This window comes from Pteropus medius, unplaced genomic scaffold (assembly GCF_902729225.1).
Source record: "Pteropus medius unplaced genomic scaffold, Ma_sr-lr_union100, whole genome shotgun sequence".
Classification (NCBI taxonomy): Eukaryota; Metazoa; Chordata; class Mammalia; order Chiroptera; family Pteropodidae; genus Pteropus; species Pteropus medius.
This window is the reverse complement of record NW_024351073.1, coordinates 6,990,976-7,012,460: the sequence shown is the minus strand read 5'-3', so window position 1 is coordinate 7,012,460 and position 21,485 is coordinate 6,990,976. Positions and strand designations below refer to the sequence as shown.

At 39.5% G+C, this 21,485-nt stretch overlaps 2 protein-coding genes across 9 annotated transcripts in view; one reads left to right on the top strand and one right to left on the bottom strand.

Annotated features, from left to right (window-relative positions):
- PDZD2 (PDZ domain containing 2) overlaps positions 1–10,081 on the top strand; it is a 202,654-nt gene extending 192,573 nt beyond the window's left edge. For all 8 annotated transcript variants that reach the window (XM_039842723.1, XM_039842727.1, XM_039842725.1 and 5 more), the window contains 4 exons: positions 2,333–2,431; positions 3,111–3,381; positions 4,271–4,408; positions 7,279–10,081. In XM_039842723.1, coding sequence (XP_039698657.1) covers positions 2,333–2,431; positions 3,111–3,381; positions 4,271–4,408; positions 7,279–7,445 — 675 coding nt within the window. In that variant the 3' untranslated portion in view covers positions 7,446–10,081. The remainder of the gene's footprint in view (positions 1–2,332; positions 2,432–3,110; positions 3,382–4,270; positions 4,409–7,278) is intronic.
- A 6,399-nt stretch (positions 10,082–16,480) lies between these two features.
- The window catches only part of GOLPH3 (golgi phosphoprotein 3), a 38,153-nt gene continuing 33,148 nt past the window's right edge, over positions 16,481–21,485 (bottom strand). Inside the window, exon 4 of the mRNA XM_039842731.1 lies at positions 16,481–18,391. Within this exon, the coding sequence (XP_039698665.1) occupies positions 17,967–18,391 (425 nt within the window). The 3' untranslated portion in view covers positions 16,481–17,966. The remainder of the gene's footprint in view (positions 18,392–21,485) is intronic.

Genomic DNA, 21,485 nt, shown 5'->3' with positions numbered 1-21,485 from the left:
GGGTTTCAAGACAAGGATGCCAATTAGTCATTACACATAATGCCTCTTAATAAATTGCATGTGACCGTAAACAGTTAGCAAAAGAAACCATGGGTTCATGACTAGAAAACTTCTCTGAAGTACAATATTAATTTCTTGGGACTATCCAGAGACTTGAACCCTAAGAAATGAATGTTTTCTGTTCAGAGGAAAAAGCGTGCATGAACAATTTTTCTTGAGTGATAACATACCTGGGTCATTGATGTCACCTGAGAATACTCTTCCAGCAGTGCTGTTAGAAGGGCTGTGGCACTGGCATCTAATCAGCTGTGAGCCAGGAGGGAGAGGGCACAGGGCAGAACGGAGACCAATCCGAGGGGAGCTCCCTCTCCCCTCGGATTCTCAGCCTTCTGATTTGGGTCTGAGCAGTTAAGAAACACCTGAGACAGCCAGCATTTTTCACTTTCGGTAAAAGGAACAATTCCATCATCTCCCTTCCTTCTTCAACTTGGTATGGGAAGTAAGCATTTCATGCACAGTCATGTTCTGGGATTTCCAGTCTAGGTGGCACAGTGAGATCACACTTTGCCAGGGTCTCCTTTGCTCCACATTTTACAGTTAGAAACTGTAAAAAGAGAAAAAAGAGAACCCCCCCCACCCCGGTTCCATATTCAAGACCCCAGGCAGGCAGGTGTTATGGCTTCATGTTTAAGGCCATCCCTACTGTCACCAGAATGCAGCTTTCCCTTATTTTCTTGTCTTCAGTTGATTTCAGAGAGCAGTCAGCAGAGATGTCCTTCACTCTGCCACCTTTAAAGCAAAAGTTTCCTCTTGCCTTGCTTTTTACCAGTGATTATGTTTGTAGGTGCTGAAAACGGAACTGCACAAAATGCTTTCTTGTGGCCTCTAGGGGCACTGTGAGAGATGAGTCAGAAAACAAGCCCTGGTCTTCTGACTTCCACAGGCCCACCCCTGGTGGTGGATCTGGCTTTCCTGATGTTGTGCTAAATACGCTTCTCAGGGAGACAAAATTTGGCCTGACAACCAGCTTCCAGTGTACTTGCAGCCCCTGCCTGGGGGTGGGGGGGGAGTTAGAATGAAAATTTTAGTGATAACATGTCCTGGAATGAAGAGAGTCCCCTTTTCAAATATTCTGCCCCTTTGCTCCAATCATGCATTTAAATATGAGAATTATCCCTATTTCAGCGTCAAGCATTTCCTCTGAGAAGCTGCACAAAGATCATCTACCGGACCACATGTTCCTAGTTCTGTTGAAAGCCTGGTCGTCACTCTTCTCTCCATTGGTTTGAGCAAACGCATGGTCGAAATTGCCCATAAAGGCAAAATCCCAGCCCCCTAAAGTCCTGCAGGACATGCTAGTGTCAGTGGAGCCTTGGTTCGAGTGAACTCTACTCTCGAGAAGTATAAAATGCTCACGATTAGTCCCTGAGACTGATAGAACCAAACACTACTGGGTTCCCTCCCAGCACACCGTAGGGGTGGTTTTCTCCTAACGTTTCCACTTTCCTCGTCAAAGCAATCCTAAAGGATATTATTAGCTTCTTTTTCTATTGCTGTTTGAGAACGTCTTGAATTGATAGATTGTAAATAATTTCACAGCCTAGTAATGCAGATCTTTCAAATATTGCTGAATCATCTCTAGCACATGGGTGGAGAAAGTCAAAGTTCAATAGAATCGGCCCGGCTCATTTTTTTTTTATTTTAAAATCTTTTATTTCAAAGTATCTTTTGATTGATGCTCGAAACATAGCACAGTCTTTTGATAACTTTAGGACACTACTAAAAATGTTCTAGTCTTAATACGAGTTGACAGTTTTGATGTGCTTTATGTATTGTAACGTGCTTCATATTTTTTAAACATCCTTTGTATTTTACGGTATTAGTTCATTAATTGCACCTGAAGTCCCACGAACTGACCACGAGGGAAGGCGCAGAACACGTGGCTTCAATGTGCTCTTATCCTGCTCTTGACGCTTACACATCTTTTTGCTGCTGCTCTTATTGACTAAATTGCAAACTTACTTGTGAAGTAAGGAATGCCCTTCATGAATGGCTAAACTGGCTTCTAAATTGTCCCGTCCCTGCCCTGGTTAATGCTCACCTTCCCTGTGGTTCTATATTTGGATGACCCTCGAAAACCCATGTAATAAGCACCACCCAGAAGGGGACGCAGAATGGGTGAGGTGGGGGGTCCTCCAATTTAAATATTCTGTGAAAGCTCCTGAGAAACCCCTGGGTAATGGTGACAAATGCTGCAGTACTACAGGAGGCTTTTATACTTCCTCACTCTTGGCACAAGGAATATACTTTTTTTGTTGTTTCTTTTCACTAGAATAAAGATGTCTGCTTCACAGTCTTGACTAAAAAAGAAGGCTCAGGTCTGGGATTCAGTGTGGCAGGAGGGACAGATGTGGAGCCAAAATCAATTGTGGTAAGTGACAATGTCGAGACTCTCAGGGAAGTCACTGCTGAAGCGGCCTCAGAATTTGATCAGGAGAAATGCATGTCAGTGAGTTCAAAGGCTGCTGGTGTGTGTTCAGTGCGACCAAAACAAAAATGGAAAATTAGAGAAAGTACATGATATTTTCATTGACAAAGATGCGCCTTTTAAGCTGACTGATGTACAGGCTGAGTGATCTATTAGATGACAATACATATAAACACAATTGTCTATATCTTTGTATTCGCCTACAGATTTTAAGCACCACAAAAGCATTAGAATTAACTGACTAAACCTGCATTTGCTTATGAAACTACTTCTTTCTCAAGAACCACTACCTAAAATTTTATATCACTCAGTGGCCTGAGGTCATGAGGGAGGCCACCTTTACTGGACATGGTCAGGTCCTGTCTTTGTATTCTTACTGCCCCATGGAGTATCAGGCACATATTAGACACTAGCAAGAAGTTGAGTGAAAATGTATTCAAATGCTGGTACTGACATTTATAATTCCATCCCTCACATTGAGTACATTTTTGATAAGCCAAAGTTTATATGATTTGAAAAACTTGCCATTAGAAGGTTTCTTTACTATGGATTTCCAATTACCCTTCTGTTTTTACTGGACGTCATAAATAAATGTGGCTCTGTCCTCCTCTCCTTATCCCAGGTCCACAGGGTGTTTTCTCAGGGGGCAGCTTCTCAGGAAGGGACCGTGAGCCGAGGGGATGTCCTTCTGTCGGTCAATGGCGTCCCATTGGCTGGCCTTGCCCATGGGGATGTCCTGAAGGTCCTGCACCAGGCACAGCTGCACAAAGATGTCCTCATGGTCATTAGGAGAGGAGGTGACCAGCCCAGGCCTTCCTCCAGGCAGGAGCCGCCCACAGACGAAAGGAAGAGCTCGCTGTCCAAAAGGGCCATTCCCCCGGAGCCTGGACTGGGTAAGACAGCAGCTGGACAACCAGCGGGTGTGAGCAGCTGACATGGTAGATTCTGGCTGAACACGAAGGAAAATAGCCACTATTATCTGGGTCAGAGAAATTAAATGTAGTGAAGTAGTGTTTGTTGATGCTTCTTGCAAAACCAGTGTTACAAACAACTTATTAAAGACCCAGCAGTTACAGCCACACTGTTGAAGATTTAAAATTACTATGAAGAAAGCCCTTTCACATTTCCTCCACTCTCTCGTTAGGGCTTAGGTGGCTAAACGGAAAACAAGAAACTCTTGTGATGGAATCAGTGTTGAAAGAGATTCCAGAACTGAGATCTGTCCTTAGAAAATATCAGGGTTTGTGTTCTTTCCTGTTTTAGAAGAACATAAGGAAACGAGGGGGCAAAAGTGTTTAAAGACAGAGACTGCAGCCTTAAACCAACCACGAAGGGCTTACAAAACACATTTTCTGTGTGCCCTCCACACCGTCGTGCCAAGGCTGCATGGTAAGCACGCTAAGTACTTACTCGAAACGAAGCACTGCTTCCATTTCTGAAGCACAGGCTGATTCGCCAAGTGTGACTTCAGTCTTCATTGAGACATGTACCGATAGTGTGTGGTGCTCGACAGGAGCAGTGTGGTTGCTGGGGATTTCTGCTTAGGCATAAATCCGCTCTCGCAGAAAGTGCTTAGAAGAGCAGAGGGTGCAGGTACAGCAGGAACACAGCCAGAAGGGGATCCCCAAATATGGGAGCCAGCCCTAACTAAGTCTCAAGTCTTGTCATCGGCACCTCTAGTAGATGGGACTCAAGGGTGCCAGGGTAACACATTTGGGGGGACTGGACAGGAGGTAATGTGTGTCCCTGTCATTTTCATCTTTATCATCACTGATGCTGCAGGGAGAGGCGTGGCTGTAGCACCAGACGCTCTGTGTGTTGAAGTGCTGAAGACCTCAGCTGGGCTGGGCCTGAGTCTGGATGGAGGAAAGTCCTCTATGGCCGGAGACGGGCCCCTGTTCGTTAAGAGAGTGTACAAAGGTAACGTCCTGGAAAACCCAGCCTGTCGTCCATTACCTGTTTCCTTCCTGTGTATGGCAGTGCCTTCCAGTTGGAAATCAAATTCGTTTTAAAAAATCCTAAAATATTTTTAATGCTTTCTAACATATAGGTTTACCTTGTGTCAGCCTTTTGCGTTTTACATGTATTAACTCATGTCACCCACATGACAATCCTATCAGATACGTACTATTATCCCAATTTTACGAAAGGAGAAACTGTGCCACAGGGGAGTTATACAAGCACCTAAAGTCACACAGGTGTAAGTGGCAGAACCAGGTATGAACCAAGGCAGTCTGGCTTTAGAGTCCATGACGCTAACCTCTATACGATACCCCTAACTCCACGTTCCTGTCTTCCTTGTTCTTAATATTATCTGTTATTGATGTGAACGTATCAAGCTAAGTAATGCCATTAGAAGTGCCAGGCAGGGGTACTTAACATCAACCAAGATCGTATTCACTTAAAATTCCAAATACTAGACTGTAAGAAAGTAAGATGGGAGCAGTAAGTATGAACTCGGAATAATTCATTTTATGCTCTTGGACAGTTCTCAAAAGTCTCCAGGTTCCTGAGCTGAAAATTATACTAACAGTATCAGTACATATGTATATATAAAGGTATCATAATATTTAATAAAACACTAACAATACTTATATGCTGTTAGCATATTAAATATTAGTATTATTAAATTTAATACTAATATTTAAAAATTAATATTGGGGAGTGTTATACTGGTATTGTTAATATGTTAACTATTTCAAGCTAAGGCAAGCATGAAACAACTATATCAATATATAACAAAGTCATGTGCTGCATAATGACATTTTGGTCAACGACAGAACTCACAAACAACAATGGTTCCGTAAGATATGGAGCTGAAAATTTCCTATTGCCTAGTGACATTGTAGCCATCACGCCCTAGTGCAACACATCACTTTTGTGGTGACACTGGCATAAGCAAACCTACCGTGCTGCCAGTCACATAGAAGAACAGGACGTACAGTAGCAGGCTGTACCAGCTAGGTGTGTGTAAGTGCACCCTGATGTTCACACAATGATGAAACAGCCTAATGGTGCATTTCTCAGAACGTATCCCCATCATTAAGTGGCTCGTGACTGTATGCTGATACCGTTAGTACATTAAATATCATTAAACTCATGAAGAGACTTCATATCTACCAACTAGTTAAATACTTACTGCTCCCATCTCTCTGCAGTCTAGCATCCAAAACCCTTTGAGCACATAACAGTAAGGTCAGCTCTTCTTCACTGAGGACCGTTATGTTTTTAATGACCCTCTAGTCAGTGGCCTTGTGGTATAGTTCTACAACTACAAAATAATCCAGTAGCCTCCTCCCTACTCTTGGCCCATAGTACTCAGTTATTTTTAAAATATGGAGCTGAAAATATGGACCTGAGACCTTTTTTGGGAAAAAGCATAAGAGCTTTATAAAGAACAATAAAAAACCTCAACAAATGGAGAGAGAAATCCTAATCAAATCTGTTAGGCCTCATGTAATAGAAAACCCAAAACAACAGTGGTTTTAAGCAAGAGAGTAGTTCATCTCTCTCTCGTGTAAAACAAGTCCAAGGGCTGGCACTCTGTGGCCTGCACAACACTGAATCTAGGACTTCTATCTACTTCATCTCATTCAATCCTTGTAACCTGGTGAAGTAACAAGACATATCAACATCACTATTTTGCAGATGAGAAAACTCAGGTTTAGAGAAACTCGTAGCAACTGCCTGATGTCACAGACTTGAGACCACACTCTGCTATTCAGCGCACTTTCCACTAACTCACAGCCTCTTGTTTGGCTGGAACCCCCACACGCTTCCCTCGTTTCACATAACCTGCTTGGGGCCTGTAGTCAATATTCCTAGGAGAACAGGACCTTCTGGGTACATGTGATAACTTTTTAAAAAAAATTACAGTACTTTGGTACTTCCAGAAATGTGTACCTGGAGAAAGCAATGACGGGACTAAACCAGTCTCTGCTCCTTTGGTGAGGGCTCGTCTCCTCTACCGAGCGTGCGCCTCCCGCATTAACAACAAAGTGTTTTTATCCTTGAATGGGTGGGATCTGAACTTCTGTCTTCCAGATGTACCTTTATCCATCTTTATAGTCAACTATAATCAGATGTATATTGGTTTTCAGCAACTTAGGATGAAAGAGATACATCTCAATTTTTTGAACTCTAATTAAGATTCCTGAGAAAATTATTTTCATGCCTGGGAATTTTTCTTTCAATGCCTTTTCCTGTAAGTGCTTCCACTACCAGTATGCATCTCTTTTTCAATACAATCATTCATTTTTGATGTGTTATGCAAGAAAGTTAATACAAGAAGGCTCAAACTTGTGTTTTTTCAAAACTCAAACTTGTTAGGACATACACAAAACTGTAGTATAGAAATATGTTAAAACTTTGTGTTAAGTAATCAATAAGTATATCTGTATCTCCACAGTCACGCTGAGCATGTAATCATCGCTTCTCAGAATTTGGATACATGAGCCAATATCTTAACAATCAGAAGTTAACTCTGTTTTCCTGCATTTATTGGCCATTTCAATTTTAGCTATTGATTTCTTTTGTTGAATTTCCTCTTTTGTATTCTTTTGATACATCTTCCCCTCAATTGCTTATATTTGGGGAAGGGAATTATAGATTTGATTCTTTTTTATGTGTATATGCTTTGTGTGTCTTGTTTAAGAAGTATCTCTTTATCCTAAGAATAGAAGCATAGCATTTAGAGATTTTTCTCTTTACGGTTATAGTTTACTTAGAATTCATATTCATTTGGAATATTATCGAAGTACCAAGCCGTTATTCTGTATGTATTCTCACAGGTGGTGCAGCTGAACAAGCAGGAACGATAGAAGCTGGAGATGAAATTCTAGCCATTAATGGGAAACCCCTGGTTGGGCTCATGCACTTTGACGCCTGGAATATTATGAAGTCTGTTCCGGAAGGACCTGTGCAGTTAGTAATTAGAAAGCATAGGAATTCTTCATGAAACAAGCGCTAGTAAGGATACTCACATTTTTAAAAATAAGAATCTCCTGTTCTCAGTTCTCTTCTTGCTTTAGCAAATCAGAATGATTTCTGTAAACAGTGGGTTCCTGCAACAACAGAGACACATGGTATAGGCAAGGACTGTAACAATCTCCACGTTGTCACGAAGCTGAACCCTGGAAGCCTTCCACCTGGATCGCCTAGGCTGGGAGGGCTCATCTGGTTCTAGTGCCTGTCCCCTACCTTTCGTGTTTACTGATGGGGGTACAAGATGTGGCATGTGGCCCTTTCTCATTGGAAACATTCAGCTAAACTTTTGCTTCCTTTTTGCCACCTCTCCCAACAAGCCCAATCCTGGCAATTAGGGGGCAACACAAGTGTCACAACTAAAAAGACTATAGTTTTATATAATTTTGTAAGTAAATAACAGAACACTTTTAGGCATATTCAAGTGGAAAGAGCTGTAGGTCTGTGTATTGCCCTGAAAAGAAAATTAGAAAAAAAATTAATGACCTAAATGTTAGGCAGAGCTCAGGAATTATCCAAAAATGAAAAAAGCAAAATACAGAAAGTGCTATTTTTTAGTGAGTATAATGTGCAATGTATGGATGCAGAGTTCAACTCAGTGGGTTACTGATCACCGTGAAGTGTTGATCATGACCTTAAAGTGTAAGTCGTAAGGCTGTTTTACAGAAATGCAGTTCTGATAAACTGTAAGTAGTCAGGAACTTCACTGCTTAAAATGAGCAGAAAGTTCCAGCTTGGAAAGCACCTTGCATCAAGTTTGGAACTTGTCTTGAAGAAGTGCTTGAATTCAAGACAAGAGCAGGCAAAAATATCACAGTCACTGGGTTTCCATTTCTATATTTCATGTACTCCAACCAGTAATTTAAACTAAATTTTTAGAAATCAACTTATCTTTTTAGTATCCTTGGATTTATAAACATAGGCATTATATTTACCATGCAAATAGAGGAACTTAACCCTTTTAGGAGACTTTTTTTTGTTGGTTTGCCCCGCCCTTTCCCAGCAAGCTTAAAAAAAACGTAACGTCCCTAAGTCTGGATCGCTTTTCCTGACCTGGGTATAACGACACACCTCTGCAGTGACTGAAGTTTTTGCTTTCCCACTTTGCAAATTCTTCCTTCTACCAAAAATGTCTCCCTGCAAAAGACCACGTGACTCACACTGCTTGTGAAGCCTGTCCCAGCTGCTCTCCTTTCAAAGCAGGAACTTTGTAGTAGCTGTTGTCACAACAGCAGCTTTTCTGCCCTTGTACTTCAAACCCTCATCAGCTTCATTTGCCAAAAGGTAATGAGGAGGAGGAAACTCGAGAATGAGAGTGAGTCACTCGTCCAAGGAAAGGAGCAGAACTATGTAGGTTAAAACCCCAATTCTCGGGTGGCGCACACCAGCTGATTGAATCCAGGTGAGATTGCATACCTGATGACGCCAAGGTTTTATGCTGGAGCTTACTTTAAATAACCTGCACCTTGGGTATATGTATGGCTTAGAGAAAAGAACTCAAATCATTATACCTCCCACCCCACACCGTGGAGGCACTTGGGCTATCACCTTCATACATCGTTTTTCTGAGTGATCAATCCCAGTGAACCTCTGTGGAGTTGGGCCAGAGGGGCCTCTCAGATGGGAGTGAAATATCTGGCTGGTGTGAGTTCAGATTTCTTGTTTTTTTTTTTTAACAGGTTATAAAAAAGAACATAGTACAGGAATTAGCTAGAAAGATCAGATTAATTTAGCTTCTACTTTTCACTACAGTTCCAGGTAGAATACTCTAGACAGTCAGTGCAAGGTGCATGCTAGATTGTTTTTAAGTCTCTGGGGTCAGTTTTGTGTTTTCTTGCCTAAATGACAAGAGACTGTTTGAAGTTAACAATGAAAACCATTTTTTGCCTCCACTCTTCCAGCTGTGCCTACTAGAAATGCACAGTCCTATGTGAACAGACTGGAGTTTTCTAGAGCAATGTGGGACAACAGAATGGTCTCCTTCTGAGAGCACCTATCCTTCATACCTGAAGAGAGCAAAGGCAGACCTCTGGCTCACTAAAATATGTTAAAGCCGCCCACCATTTCCAGTAGACCGTGCCAGAAGAGGTCCCTGGCTGACAGCTGGAACATGAGGAAGCAAAAATAAAACTGTCTTTGGCCCTAAGATAGAAAGCTATTTATTTGTCTTCAGTGTTCAAGGCATGACTAGTATTTCTAATTAGTCTAATAAATTCCCACACTTCCTGAAGTGAACACTAATGGTATTGTCCTCTTAAAACGTTGGTTGTTTTGGTTTTTTAACTGGTCAGTCATTCACAATAAGCTATGAGGGTAAATATGTGCTATAATATGTAAATCGTAGTTGCAAGGATATATTGTGAAGGTTGAAGTAGGTTGGGTTTCATTTCTGTCCTACCATACACATCTCATTTAATTTTATGGTTGACTTAATTGGCACTACACCTGTTGTATATTATACATTATCCCTTATTTATGTAAAATAAAATGCCTTATATATTAAAGAGTAAGTGCAATAATATGAAATAGCCTGTACATTTTAAAATGTCGCCAAGTATGTAAACCCACATCTCTGTAAACAACCTTTTTAAAGCAATTTAAAAAAATAAACTTTACGTTTTTGTTTTTTTTTTAGTTCTGCATTTACAGAATAACTTTTTAAAATACCAATATAAATGTTTATTACCACCTAAACTATTAAATTACCCAAGTGGGTGAGGTACACAGAAGGCATCCACTCTTTCCCACGGCCACACTCAGGATCTGACACACTCCAAAACCGGTCAACCTCTGAAATCTTAAAATCAAACATCCCACGTTTTTACAGCCTCCTGACCTTGATATTTCCTTTCTTCCCACTACTGCTTCTTAATTGCAATAAGCCATCCAAGCCTTTGACAACTGTACATATCATGTACGATAAAATCCAAGACCTGAAGGAGAACAATGAAATGGGACAGAATTCTCCCCAAATGAGAGAATGCAAAGGTGGTATCAAACGAGTCCTAAAGAATGCCACAACAAGCCCAAACTTAGAGAAAGGGAATTACAGCAGAAGGCGGGGCCCAGAAGCAGCAGGAAGCACCCAGAATTGGAGCCATTTCCACTCAGAATGGTAGAGAAGGTGAGACTGAAGAGGGATCCCTTTAATTGCCCCAGGCACCAGGTCAGCCTAGGCAGGTGGGAGAAGTAATGGACAAGGACTAGTCCCATCTGAGGGGAGCCCCTGCCAGGCAGGATCCTGCATCAAAGGGCTAAAGTGATAAAGCAATTAGCTGCCACAGCTCACCCACTCTACAAAGGCCACAGCAAGCACCAATCCATGCCCCTTCCTCCAGATACCCCCAAATTATGAGTATCTGAATAAAGATTAAGATTAGCTGGTATCCAACTTTCCTCCCTCACCCTAAGGGATAAACTGAACAATGCTTAAAAAAAACAGAGCTTTATTGGGCAAAAGGCAGGCTCAGATAAAAACCTCACTTCCCTCACACCAAACAATCAGGTTTGGGGAGGGTCCTTTCATGAATACAGAACTGGGATAGGTGGAAGGAGAGTGTTAAAACATAATATGCAAAAGGTAGATAAAAAGAAAATGATGAACACAAACTTTTGTATGTACTTTCTAGAGAATGTGGCTTCTAAGAAGATCAAAGAGATAAAGTCAAATGAGGTTAATATGAATCTGGTAGAACTATGAACAGAAACTAAAGAGACCACCTTACCAAAACAAGGCCATATTAGAAGCATCAAGTCAAATCACAATGCAGAAATCCAAGTTAGTAACATTGAAAAGGAACTTGAAAGATGCTTAGAATATAATGAAAATGGACAAAACAAATTAACAAAAATTCTGATTAAAGGTTAGCCAATAGAATTCAATAAGACATTAAAGGAAATACTAAGCCTGTGATGTTAGTTCAAGGAATGCATGAAATGGCTTGAAGTTAAGAAATCTATAAATATATTTCATTATATTATTGGGACGATAAAAAATACTGTGAAAGATGTCAACAGATACTTTTTTAAAGCCTGCATCAAACTCTAATGAAAAAAAATCCAGAATCATTCCCATTAAAGTCAGAAATATATACAAAAAAGATGATACTGTTGAATAACAATGTTCTGGAGGTCCAAGTCAAAACAATTAGACAAAATTTTTAAACAGAGGTATAAATAGTGAAAAGAAAAAAGTACCATAATTTGCACATGATCATATAGTTGGTTACACGTAAACATAAGCAGATCAATTTAAAAACTATTAAAATATTGAATTAGTAAGGTGGCTATCAAAAATTATTCACCAAAATGAGCTTTCCTATATATAAATAACCAATTAGGACATATGAAAGGAAACACCTAATCACAACAGCGATGCAAAAATATATTTAACCTTAGCGAGGACTGGCACGCCTAAAAAGAAGACAACTCTACTACAAGATATAAAAAAGTGACTTGAACAAATGGGGAGATAGATATAGCTTATTCATGGCTACGATGACTTGGTACTATAAAGACTGAAATTCTCCCCAGACTAATTTACAAATGTGAATCCAACCATAATCTCTAATGAATTTTTCAAACTGATAAAATTATTCTAAAGTCCGTTTGATAGGATAAGCATGTAAAAATAGCCAGAATAATTTTGAAAAAGCATTTAGAGGGGGACTAGCCCTATTAAAATATTATCAAAAACTACTATAATTAAAAAAGCAGCTCTTCTTCCAAAGAACTAGATAGGCAAACCAATGGAATGAAATAAAGAGCCAAATATATGTATATATAGTATTTCTGAATTAAAAAAAATTAAAGAGACCATTCTAAATCAGAGGCAGAAAATCTATTATTCAATAACTGGTTTTGGAAAATTTTTATCCAAACAAACTGACATTCACACAAAAGGATGTAGATGAACCGTCATCGGCATACGAAAACCACAGGAGTGTTATTCTCACAGGCCCTTTCTGAAGAATCTAACAAATGAGCAGGACCACCAAAAAGACTGCATATACGATGACATAAGGAATGGTGGTGAGCATTAAGCACATATTTAAATGAAGAGTTAAGACCAAAGAGTCAAGAGAGAGAGCTTATGGTATATAATGGCAATGTTCTTACAATGCAGAGGTAGCACAACTACAAGAGGTTCATTAAAATGGTAAATTTTATGTTACATATATTTTACCACAATAAAGGAAAAAAATAAAAGTACAGCTCTTAAGTTTATATTGATACTTCCTATTCAAATTTAGAACTACAACGTTTTTCTACCCTCTGTACCTTCACTTTTCCATATAGAGAATCTTGGTTCTTTCTCATTAAGGAAACTGATGATAAAGAATGTTTTTTTCCATAAGTTCATAAGAGTTAATAAAAACTAATCAATCACCTTTGGAGAATGCTAGGGAACCAACTCTACTTTGAAAACTGGTAAATAAAATGTGGAATGTATCCTATACCTTTCCTCTATGAACTATACTAAAAGGTAATGTAGATAAGGTGAGTTTCTCTTTGTAGAAATATTCTAGCTAATAAACAAAGAAGAAATGACAAGAATTAAAATTTCATCACTCTGCAACCCCAATAAATCACAGGATCTAAGAACTGAACAGCAAGGCCACTAACAACACAGAAGAGCAACTTTACGTGCTTCCTGATAGAGGAGTAAACCATCACCCATAAAACAGTGTTGCCTACACGAATCAACCTGAATCTGCTGGAGCCTCTAGGTCCAATTACCAATTCTTGGGACATACAGACGTCAGAAAAACACATTCAACTATACCATGTAGATACAATCAGCAAAATCCAAACTTTGAAAAACTAAATTTCATCAACAAATATTTTACAAGGGGAAAAACGAGGAGAGCTGAGATATACATTTAGAGAAACTTAAAGACACATTAAATGAAAAACTAAACAGTACAAAATTATTAGAGGCACACTGGGTTGGAACAAAGAGATTATAATTGGGAGGAAGCCTCGAACAGCCGGATGGAAGACAAGGTTCTATCTCTTGACCTGAGTGACGGCTGCAAACATATTTGCCTTAAAATAATTCGCTAGTCTATGCACTTGTTTATGTGATCTTCCATTTGTATATTAACCATAAAAAAATTATATGAAATGTCTGTATACATATGCATTTATAAGTTATGTATGTTTATATGATTTTTATATTTGTTATATTTAATCACAGCCCAAGATTTTTTATGATCTACACACATCCCAAATCTGAATACCAGGCCAATATCTTCAGCAGGACAGTTAAGGTCTCCACAGATTCCATGCTCAAGCAGTGCACCTAATACTTTTCTGAATGTTTAAGGAAAAAAAAAAACAAAAAACTTACCATATACCAACTCCAAAGACTGGGAAAACCAACTGCATCCAGACACGGGGTTAAACATCCCTAATATATGAAAAGTCCTAATTGATCAATATATAAAACAATCAATGCCCATTAGAACAACAGATGAAAGACATGAATTGGTAATTCACAGAAAAAAATAAATTACCAATAAAGACAGTATATGATAATCAACCCCCCAATAATTAAGACAATTTGGTAATTCTCTATTAGCTTGGCAAAGATGAGGATTCATGAGACCCTCTACAATATTGGCAAGGGTGTAGGGAAACCAGTATCTACGTTATTGGTCAAAATGTTCATTAACATGCATCTTACAAATCAGTTTGCCTTTACCTTATACATTTTAAAGGTATACTGTCTGAACAAATTCATTTCTATTAATTCCTCCTACAGAAGTTAGGAATAACATATTTTATACAAAGACATATGTACATTAAAATACTGTTTGCAATAATGAAAAACATGAGAGCAATCCAAATATCCATTAATGGGAGATTTAACAAAGTTATACAATGAAACCAAAAATAATTAAAAAGAATGACAAGTGCTTATTCTGAAAGCTTTCCACAAATGCATGCGAAAAATAAATTGCACACCAGTATATAATGATGCTAGTGCACACCATAGTTATCACAAGTAAATACCATATAATTCTAACACTGGCCTGAGAAACTGTACATATCACACATTAACTATGTTCCCATCCATACCCCCTCTGAAGGACAGCCTGCAAGGTTATGAATATTAATACAACTATCTTACTGGTACTATTAAGGAACATATGACATTTGTGCAGAACCTACAAGAGCCAGATATATGGGACCCAATGGGCTGAGACAAATTGGAAATTACCTCGAGTTGTCAGCTGGTCATCTTGATCTGGATGAAAGTGAAATGGAACAATATTATCTGACAATATATAATAAGTTAATACAAGATGGAAAGATCACAAAGTTGGAATTGAAATTCATAAAATAAATACCTCACATATATACCTGTGACTCGTGGTCTCCACACCTGGCAGTCATGATCATCAGGCTGGATGTCATTACTTACTGGTCCTAGATTGCTGCTGAAGCAGTCAGACACCAGACTGTTTCACTTTCCTTTGGGTGATGATCAAATTCAAAAGTTTGGTATTCTTAAAGAGTATTGTCTGTACACAGTGGGAAGAACTGAGCAGGAATGTGTCAAGAGACCACTGGGCAATCTTGCCTGAGCAGGCCAGAGGTTTTCTTGGTCATTTGACATCTGACAATGCTTTTTTCTTCTGAGAACATATAGAATTGGTCAACTTTTTCATCCCTAAAAGGTAATTTATGTAATTATACCAAGATACTAGAATAAAGCAGGGATGTCCTTTTATCGTATCTTATATAAGCATGAGAATTGTTTACATGCCTGCTATTCTATTTTTGTCTCTTACAGAAAAGAAGCCCCCTCCCAGTGCCCAAATAAGGATAAATTGCAGTTGAATGCCATTACTGTTAGTCAATCACTTCAGGATTAAAACCTCAAACACTTACCAGATAACATGAGATTGGACAAATCATCCTCTCCAAGCCTACCCTGCATTAAATGAAGACAGTAACTGGGGTTTGGGGAGATCAAACGAGGTATAAAATACTTACCTAGGCACAGCACGTGCATTCAGCAAGTTTCCTTTCTCTATTCTGTTAGAGCACTGTTCCAGAGATCAGGTTATTTTAAGGAACACGTCTCAATTCAACAACATATGAAGAAGTCAAAAAGCCACAGCAACTAACTCTTTTGCACAGCAGATCTTTATGTAAGTCTTACATTAAAACTGACTACCTGATTCTTGGATCTGACATAGCAGAAACTGTGGAAATACTGCTTCTACCACACAGAATAATTACTTCCATGGAATCGCCTCATTCCTGCTTTCAAGAGGACAGTAGCAGCAGCATTTTATAGGAAAAAGAGTTCTAGGTAACACTCTCTCCTCCAGATTGTACTACTTTTCCTCTCCTCTGAATATAGAAAAATGTTCTGAAGCTGGGGCCACACATGAGGAGAGATGTGAGTGCACTCCGCTCTAACACTGACAGAAGTTCAGGTGAGGCCCTTTTCTCCTTGCTTGAGAAACAGAGGCTGAAGTGAAGAATCCCTTAGAAATATCCATTGCCTCGCACCCAAAATCCTTTCAAGGGAAAAACAATGAATCTTTACCTGAAAAGAAATTCCAGGATACTAATATCAGTTTCCAGTATCCATTTTATGGGAGGAAACTATAAACAAATAGTTTCTATACTTAGTTACCATCAGCAGTGTCATTTTTGGAGGTAAAGGTTATTTTAGTGGATAGAAAATCTGTCTTTTTACATGCCTTAAAAGAGGGACTGGCAAACTACTGCCTCATGGCCGGTTGCCTGTTTCTATAAATATGGTTTCAGTAGAATAGTCTTGCCCATTTATTTGTATTGCCTATGGCAAGTTCCATTCAGCAGAGTTTAGCAGTTTCAACAGACACCATATATGGCCTAAAGCCTAAAATCTGGCCTTATAAGAAAAGCTTGCCAACCCCTGCATTAAAATATTACCATGCTATACTAAGGCTAAGTAAAACTTCAGAAAACTAGGATGGAATACAAAAATACAAATGACATGCTTGCTCTGATTCAGGCACTTTCAAGATCATAGTTTATTTTATTACTTCAGTTAAAAAGATAGTATACAGATTAGAGAATCCCTTAAAATTCAACTCTAGAGTTATACACCATCTAGTACTTTTGCATTGACTGTTAAGCAAAAAAATCTCTAAACACCTGAAAGCCCCACTATTAACATGAACTACAGTAATACAAAATTTGACATTTTTTCAATATATAGTATTTACATTATGAAACCAATGGTAATATGATAAACAGTGATAAAGAAATAGTAAAAATAAACTTTAAAAAGCAAAGGTTTATATTCTTACAATGTGCTAATTATCATAATTGTATATAAAAATTAAAACATAGCAGAGCTTCTGTTACAAAATTCTTAATCATCTGAATTGTAGTCATCACTTGCTAACAATTTACATGCAAAATCTGCTAGGACTGACATTTAATTTTTTTCCCCAAGAAAGTGTGAGTCGATAAATGACATTTAAGAGCAGACATTAATTTACTTATGGTCAAAAAAAGAAAAAACTGTACTCAAGATTAGTACTGGTCACAAGCCTCTTCCCTACAGAAATGATAAAAACAGTAAGACTCAAAAATCATTCCAAAAAGGAGATGCATAGGCAAAGAGTGCCATGAATGGCACAGCTAAAAAAATATCAGGACCAGACACACCTCTCTCTCCTTCAATGATGAGGGGTCTATTTTGCCATCAAATAATGACTAAAGCAAGTGAGGGGCACCAGGTGTGCAACTAATTAAATCCTGCAAAATACTAAGATGGAGGTGGTGTGGCCAGAAGGGGCAATTTATATATAATTCAAACTATATACAGCATAACTGGAATGCAGCCTATCCCAAACTGGCTTTGTGAAACGACTGGACCTTTGTGATTTAATAGTTAAAATTATAACAAGTCTTATAATAGATTCGTATGGGAAGCAAAATCCAAGGGGCATTTTATATTATTTACTGTGTTGTTTCAATTTAAAAATAATTTTGCTAAGTATACATCTCAACTGAGGTCTATGTATAAAATGTCCTAATAGATAAAGATATTTACCTTTGGTGAGTTAAAGGCCTTTTTGTGACTTCCGTCTGAACTGTAGGCAGAATATGAGATGTGCATGCACATGTGGGAACAACTCAACCTGAGGTAATCCAAAAGATGTGCATGTAAGGAGACTGGAGGTACTTTGAAAGTCAAAGCATACCAGAAACCCCAAACAGGTAATGGTGAGAATGGCAACAAGGAATGGAATGCCAATATGGCAGTAAAACTTTTTTTAAAACAGAAAGAGGAAGGCCTCTCGTACCAGCAGAATCCTGCATACATATATATATATATATTTAAAAAGCCACTTACTATTTCATAAAATAAAAGCCAATTATAGTGTGGGAAAATACAAACTGCAGAAAACCAGAAGTCAATAGAAGAAAAACTACTGGTTTACATGAGAGGAAGGAGAATACTTCATTCTGAGCAGAGTTACTTGGTGAATGCTGCCACCACCGCCCAAAGAACCTCGTTGGTGTTGGCCTTCAGACATTCCACTTCAGGATCTAAGTCAAGGAGCTGCCGCACTCTCTTCGTAGCTAAATCATACTGCTCATCCAGAAGCGGAGCAAAAGCATTCTCCAGAACATCGGAGGCATGGGCTAGGTAAATGAGGGCCAACAAGCGCTTGTCCATGCGGTGAGGGTCATTCACCCATTTGTCAAGAACAGCTTCCTGAACCTTCTTGATGAGGCGCTGCTTAATGTTGTTGTTGGTGAGGGGATGTGTCGTCATGTCAAAAAGTAGAAAGTTCTGTTTCTCTGTTGTTAGTACACCCTTTTCTACCAGGTTTTTAGCTAATCGTTCCCGCACATTTCTTAACTGATAATGCAGTTTTAATGGATTCCACGTCTCACCTAAACAAAAGATTTCAGAAGTTAGAAATGATAGGTATTGACTTCCGGTCGAGAGGGTGGAGGAAGAAATGCTGTACTTGCCTCCTCCCATGACCACATCAAAATTACAACTTAATAACAGAACAACTATCGTTGAAGACTTGCTGAACAGAAGTCTTCTAACTAAGGATATATAGAAGGCAGCACGACAAGACTAGTAAGAGGGGTGGAGACGTGGAATGGGCTGGTCCCACACACAGTGTGCTGACTGAGAATCAGGAGGGATGTATTTTGGCTGTGGCGGTCCCTCCTGAGGAGTGAGAGGTCCCAGTCGACACCAGTATCTCCAGCCTAGAGCACCAGTGCTGGGAAGCGAATCTCCAAAACTTCTGGCTGTGAAAATCAGCAGGGATTACATCCGGATGAAGACAGAGGACTGCTGGAGTCCCAGACATTTCTCTTAAGGTCTGCGCACAGACTTGCTTGCTCAAACACTCACTCACTCTGAACTCGAGAGACAGCAGCTCAAAAAGTGCCAGGGACATAAAGGGAAGAACTAGGGGCAGGGGTCAGAAAGGCTCTCTCTGGAGACAAAAGGATTGGCAGGCACCAATGTTCCTTTGTTGAGCCCTAATCTCAGCCAGCCAGATCAGAGCAGGTGAACACCAAATCTGAGCTCTCCATTATCTTGCTAACACTGTTCGCCCTGCCCTGGTGAGTCCCTGAGACTCCACCCCAACCAACACACACATCTAGAAGCTCTTCCACCAGCTCCTATAGACAAGTGTGCCTCAGCTCATACTGTGTGGACTTTCCTAAAATCTCTCAAAGGTTCACAAACCCCAAACAAGCTGCAGCTGGCCTCAGTGTGCCCTGTACCACTTGCTAAGCTACCCCAAAGCCTGGCACAAGCAGCAACAGGTCTCAAATTGCATTATACCTATCATCAAGTAGCCCCAACTCTGACATATACAGCAGCCGACCTTGGCTTAGAATGTAGCCTCAACTAAGCAGCCACAAACCCAATGAGTGTGGCAGCTGGCCTCAGTTCACATCAGGATGCCCCTAAAAAGGTCCTAAAGCCTAGCTCTAGTGGCAGCCACCCTGTTTGCAGAACAACCTCTCCCAAGTGCCTCTACGCCCAGCACAAGCAGCAACCAACCACAGATTACTTTGTAGCTCTTACAAGATAGCCCCTAGCCTGGAACAAGTAGTACCTGACCTTAACCTGCACTGGAGCCCCTCCCAAGAGGCTCAAGAACCAACGGAACTGGTGGACAGCTTCAGACCACACGAGACCACCCAATCACCTACACGAACAATGTACCCAAAGGGCAGACTCAGCAAACACTAGAGCTCTGCTAAAGCAACTCTCCCCCCAAGGGGTCAGCCCCCAAACAATAGTTCACCTGCTGTAATCATGACCAGCCCTTACAGCCAGACAGCTTGAGGGTCAATCACACCCAGTGATGTGCCAACAAGAATCAAGGCTCAACTACAATAGAAAGGCACGCACAACCCATACAAAGGGACACACCAAGAGCACCCAGCTCAGGTGACCCGGGAGACTGCGCCATTGGGCCCCACACAACACCTACTACATAAGGCCACTCTGCTAAGACTGAGAGACATAGAACTATCTAATACATAGAAACAAACACAGGGAGGCAGCCAAAATGAGGAAACAAACAAACATGACCCAAATAAAAGAACAAGACAAAAGTCTAGGAAAAAAAAACTAAACAAAATGGAGGCAAGCAATCTACTAGAAGCAGAGTTCGAAACACTGGTTATAAGGATACTCAATGAACATAGGAGAATAGAGGATCTAGTGAGAACGTTGACTAAAAGCTAGGAAACATAAAAATGAAGATAGAAACCATAAAAAAGATGAAGTCAGAAATGAATAAATAACTTAAATGAAGAATACATTAGAAGGAATCAACAACAGATTCGATGAAGCAGAGGGTCAAATTGGCAATCTGGAAGACAAAGAAGCAGAAAATACAATCGGAACAGCAAAAAGAAAAAAGAATCAAAACAAATGAGGATAGTTTAAGGGACCTCTGGGATGTCAAACGTACCAACATTCGCATCATAGGGGTACCAGAAGAAGAGAGGGTGTACAAGGGATTGAAAACCTACGTGAAGAAATAATAACCAAACACTCCTAACCTGGTGAAGAAAACAGTCATATAATTAGTCCAGGAAATGCAGTCTCAAACCAGATGGACCAAAAGAGGCCCACACCAAGATACATAATTAAAATGCCAAAGGTTAAAGACAAAGAGAGAATCTTAAAGCAGCAAGAAAAAAGCAGTTACCTACCTACAAGGGAGTTCCCAGTAGAATGTGAACAGATTTCTTAACAGAAATTTTGCAGGCCAGAAAGGAATTGCGCTCTACCCAGCCAGACTATTATTTAGAATTAAAGGAGATAAGAGTTTCCCAAACAAGAAAAAGCTAAAGGAATTCATTACCACTAGACCAGTATTACAATGAATATTAAAGGGACTTCTTTAAGAAAAAGAGATCAAAAGTATAATAAATGGGGGTGGTATCATAGAGTAGTGGTTAGCGTGTCTGCTTTACACGCAGAAGGTCCCAAGTTTGAGCCCCAAAAGAGTCACAGTCCATACCCCGAGTGCACCAGGCCCCAGGGTGCACGCTATGAGTGTGTGGGAGGAGACACCCCGCCTTCAGACATTCAGTTCTTAAGGGGAGACGGCAATATCCGTAGGTCAGGGGTGGAAGTGGGGGTGGGAATTAAAAATATATATATATATATGTAAGTAAAATAGGAAAAGAAAAAAATTGTCACTGACAAAGGCACTTAGTAAAAGATATGGATCAAACAACTATAAAACTATTACAAAGGTTAAAAGGCAAAAGTAGGAGTTCGTGTGTAATTATAACAATAAATTAAAGGAACACACAAAAGTAGAAGATAATGACAAAAACATAAATACTTAGAAGTTAAGTAAAAATAGTGGTTTTAAAATATTTTTTAATTTAAGCAACTATCAACTTAAAACAGATTACTATATACATAGTCTGGTATATATGAAGCACACTGTAACCACAAAATAAAAATCTATAAGAGAAATATACAAGA